Below are 3,259 nucleotides of genomic sequence, written 5' to 3' on the forward strand. Positions count from 1 at the left end.
GATAATACTAAGTACATACCAATGCTCAGATAATACTTAGTGCTTACCTATGTTTAGATAATACTTACTGTTATCTATGCTTGGATAATACTTTAATAATTCTTCTCTGGGATTAAGGGGTACTTACATTGATCTTCACTCGATTTATAATCCTGGGGGAATTCTTCTTTAATAAACTGGAGGGTCAGAGAAGTTTTACCTGCAGAATAAAGAAACAGAAAAGGTTACAACGGTAGAAAGGGCCCAGCAAGACAAACCCGCACTTGTGATCAAGGTACAAAAAGGGGCTTAGAACAGTGAGCCTAGCATATAGGGGTCTACAACTCAGTTGGGTATATAAAGGGGTCTAGAAAAGTGAGCAGGGTATATATGGGGGGCTAGAATATTGAGCCTGGTACATATGGGGGTCTAGAACAGTGAGCTACTTACATATTGGGGGCTATAATAGTGCCTTGAATAGTGAGCGGGTAAATATAGGGGCTTAGAATAAAGAGCTGGCTATATATAGGGGTCCAGAATAGTAAGCAGGGTATATATAGGGGCTTAGAATTGAGATCTAGGTATATATGGGGGATTAAAATAGTGATCTGGGTATATATATATGGGACTTCGAATAGTGAGCCGGGTATACATAGGGGCCTAGAATAGTGATCTGGGTATATATGGAGGCTTAGATAAGTGATCTGGGTATGATTAGGGATCTAGTATAGTTAGCCTGGTATATATGGGGGCTTAGAATAGTGACCTGGGTAAATATGGGTAATTAGAATAGTGATCTTGGTATATACGATCTGATCTGAGTATCGATAGTGATCTGAGTATATATCGGGGCTTAGAATAGTGATTCAGGAATATATGGGGGATTAGTGAGATCTGGTTATATATGAGGGATTAGAATAGTGATCTGGATATATATGGGGAAATAGATTAGTGATCTGGGTATATATGAGGGCCTAGACTAGTGATCAGGGTATATATAGTGAATTAGAATAGTGACCTCGGTTTATTTAGGGATCTAGAACAGTGACCTGGGAATATATGGGGGATTAGTGATCAGGGAATATAAGGGGGCTTAGAATAGTGATTTGGGTGTTTGTGGGGGCTTAAAAGATTGATCAGGGTATATATGGGGGCTTATAATAGTGATCCGGGGGTATATCCAGGGTATATAGGGGGCTTAGAAAAGTGATCTGGGTATATATGGACGCTTAGAATAGTGATCTGGGTATATAACGGGAACAAGAATAGTGATCCGGGCATATTTAGGGATAAAGAATAGTAACCTTGGTATATATGGGGAATTAGAATAATAAGCCGGGAAAATTTAGGGATCTAGAATAGTGATCTGGGTATATACACGGGCTTAGAATAGTGATCAGGGTATATATAGGGGCCTAGAATAGTGATATGGGGATAATGGTTCTTAGAATAGTAATCTAGGTATAAATGGGGATAAGAATAGTGGTCCGGGTTTATTTAGGGATCTAGAATAAAGATCTGGGTAATATTAGGGATCTAGAATAGTGATCTGGGTATAATTGGGGGCTTAGTGATCTGGTTATATATGGGGGAATAGAATAGTGATCTGGGTATATATGGGGTCTTAGATTAGTGATCTGGGTAAATATGGCAGATTGGAATAGTGATCAGGGTATATATATATATGGGGGTTCAGAATAGTGACCCAAGTATATATGGGGGCCTAGAATCGTAATCTGGCTATATATGAGAGCTTAGAATAATGAGCCTGGCATATACAGGGGAAAAGATTAGTGTGCCGGGAATATATGGGGGTTTGAATATTGGGCCTGTTTTATACAAGGGCTTATATTAGTGGGCCAGGTAAAGATGGGGGCTTAAAATAATGAATTGGGTATATAAGGGGGCTTAGGATAGTGATTTGGGTATATATGGGGGCATAGAATAGTAAGCCGGGTACATATGGACGCTTAGAATAGTGATCTGGGTATGTTTGGGGGCTTAGAATAGTGATCTGGGTATATATGGGGTTTGGAATAGGGATCTGGGTATATAAGGGGGCTTAGAATAGTGATCTGGGTATATGTGGGGGGATTAGAATAGTGATCTGGGGATATTTGGGCTTAGAATAGTGGTCTGGATAAATATGGCAGATTAGAATAGTGATCTGGGTATAAATATGAGGGCTTAGAATAGTGATCTGGGTATATATGGGGGTTTAGAATAGTGATCCAGGCATATATAGGGAATTAGAATAGTGGCCCCGGAATATTTAGGGGTCTAGAATAGTGACCTGGGTATATATGGGGGATTAGAATAATGAGCCGGGTATATAAACGGGATAAGAATAGTGAATCGGGTATATATGGGGCTTGGCATAGGGATCTGAGCATATATGGGGGATTAGAATAGTGAGCTGGGCATATTTAGGGATCTAGAATAGTGATCTGGGTATATATGGGGGATTAGAATACTTACCTGGGTAAATGTAGGGATCTAGAATAGAGATCTGGGTATATTTAGAGATCTAGAACAGTGATCTGGATATATTTAGGGATCTAGAATAGTGATTGAGGTATACATGGGCTTATAATAGTGAGCCGGGTATATATGGGGGTTTTGAATTATAATCTGGATATATATGGGGGCCTAGAAAACAAAGCTGGGTATATATGGTGTCTTAGTGAGCTGGGTAAATATAGGGGATTAAAATAGTATTCTGGGTATATATAGAGGGCTTAGATCAGTGATCTGGGTATATATGGGGGATTAGAATAGTTATCTGGGTATATATGAGGGATAGGAATAGTGACCCAGGTATATTTAGGAATCTAGAATAGTCATCCTGGTATATATAGTGATTTAGAATAGTGATCTGGGCATATATGACAGGTTAGAATAGTGAGCTGGGTATATATGGGGGTTTTGAATTGTGATCTGGGTGTATAAGGGGAATAGAATAAAGAGCTGAGTATGTATGGTGTCCTAGAATAGTGAGCTGGGTAAATATAGGGGATTAGAATATTATTCTGGGCATTTATGGGGGCTTAGAACAGTCATCTGGATATATATGGGGGGTTGGAATAGTGATCTGGGTATATATGGGGCTTGGAATGGTGATCTGGGTATATTTGGTGGATTATAATAGTGATATGTGTATATATGGGAGATTAAAATAGTGATCAGAGTATATTTAGGGATCTAGAATAGTGATCCTGGTATATTTAAGGATCTAAAATAGCGATCTGTGCATATTTAGGAATCTAGAATAGTAATCTAG

General features: G+C 38.9%; 1 protein-coding gene across 1 annotated transcript in view; it reads right to left on the reverse strand.

Annotated features, from left to right (window-relative positions):
* LOC140338892 (GTP-binding protein Rheb-like) overlaps positions 1-3,259 on the reverse strand; it is a 27,497-nt gene that overhangs the window by 4,455 nt on the left and 19,783 nt on the right. The window contains exon 3 of the mRNA XM_072423211.1: positions 128-199. Coding sequence (XP_072279312.1) covers positions 128-199 — 72 coding nt within the window. The remainder of the gene's footprint in view (positions 1-127; positions 200-3,259) is intronic.

The sequence above is a fragment of the Pyxicephalus adspersus genome, chromosome 10, assembly GCF_032062135.1.
Source record: "Pyxicephalus adspersus chromosome 10, UCB_Pads_2.0, whole genome shotgun sequence".
NCBI lineage: Eukaryota > Metazoa > Chordata > Amphibia > Anura > Pyxicephalidae > Pyxicephalus > Pyxicephalus adspersus.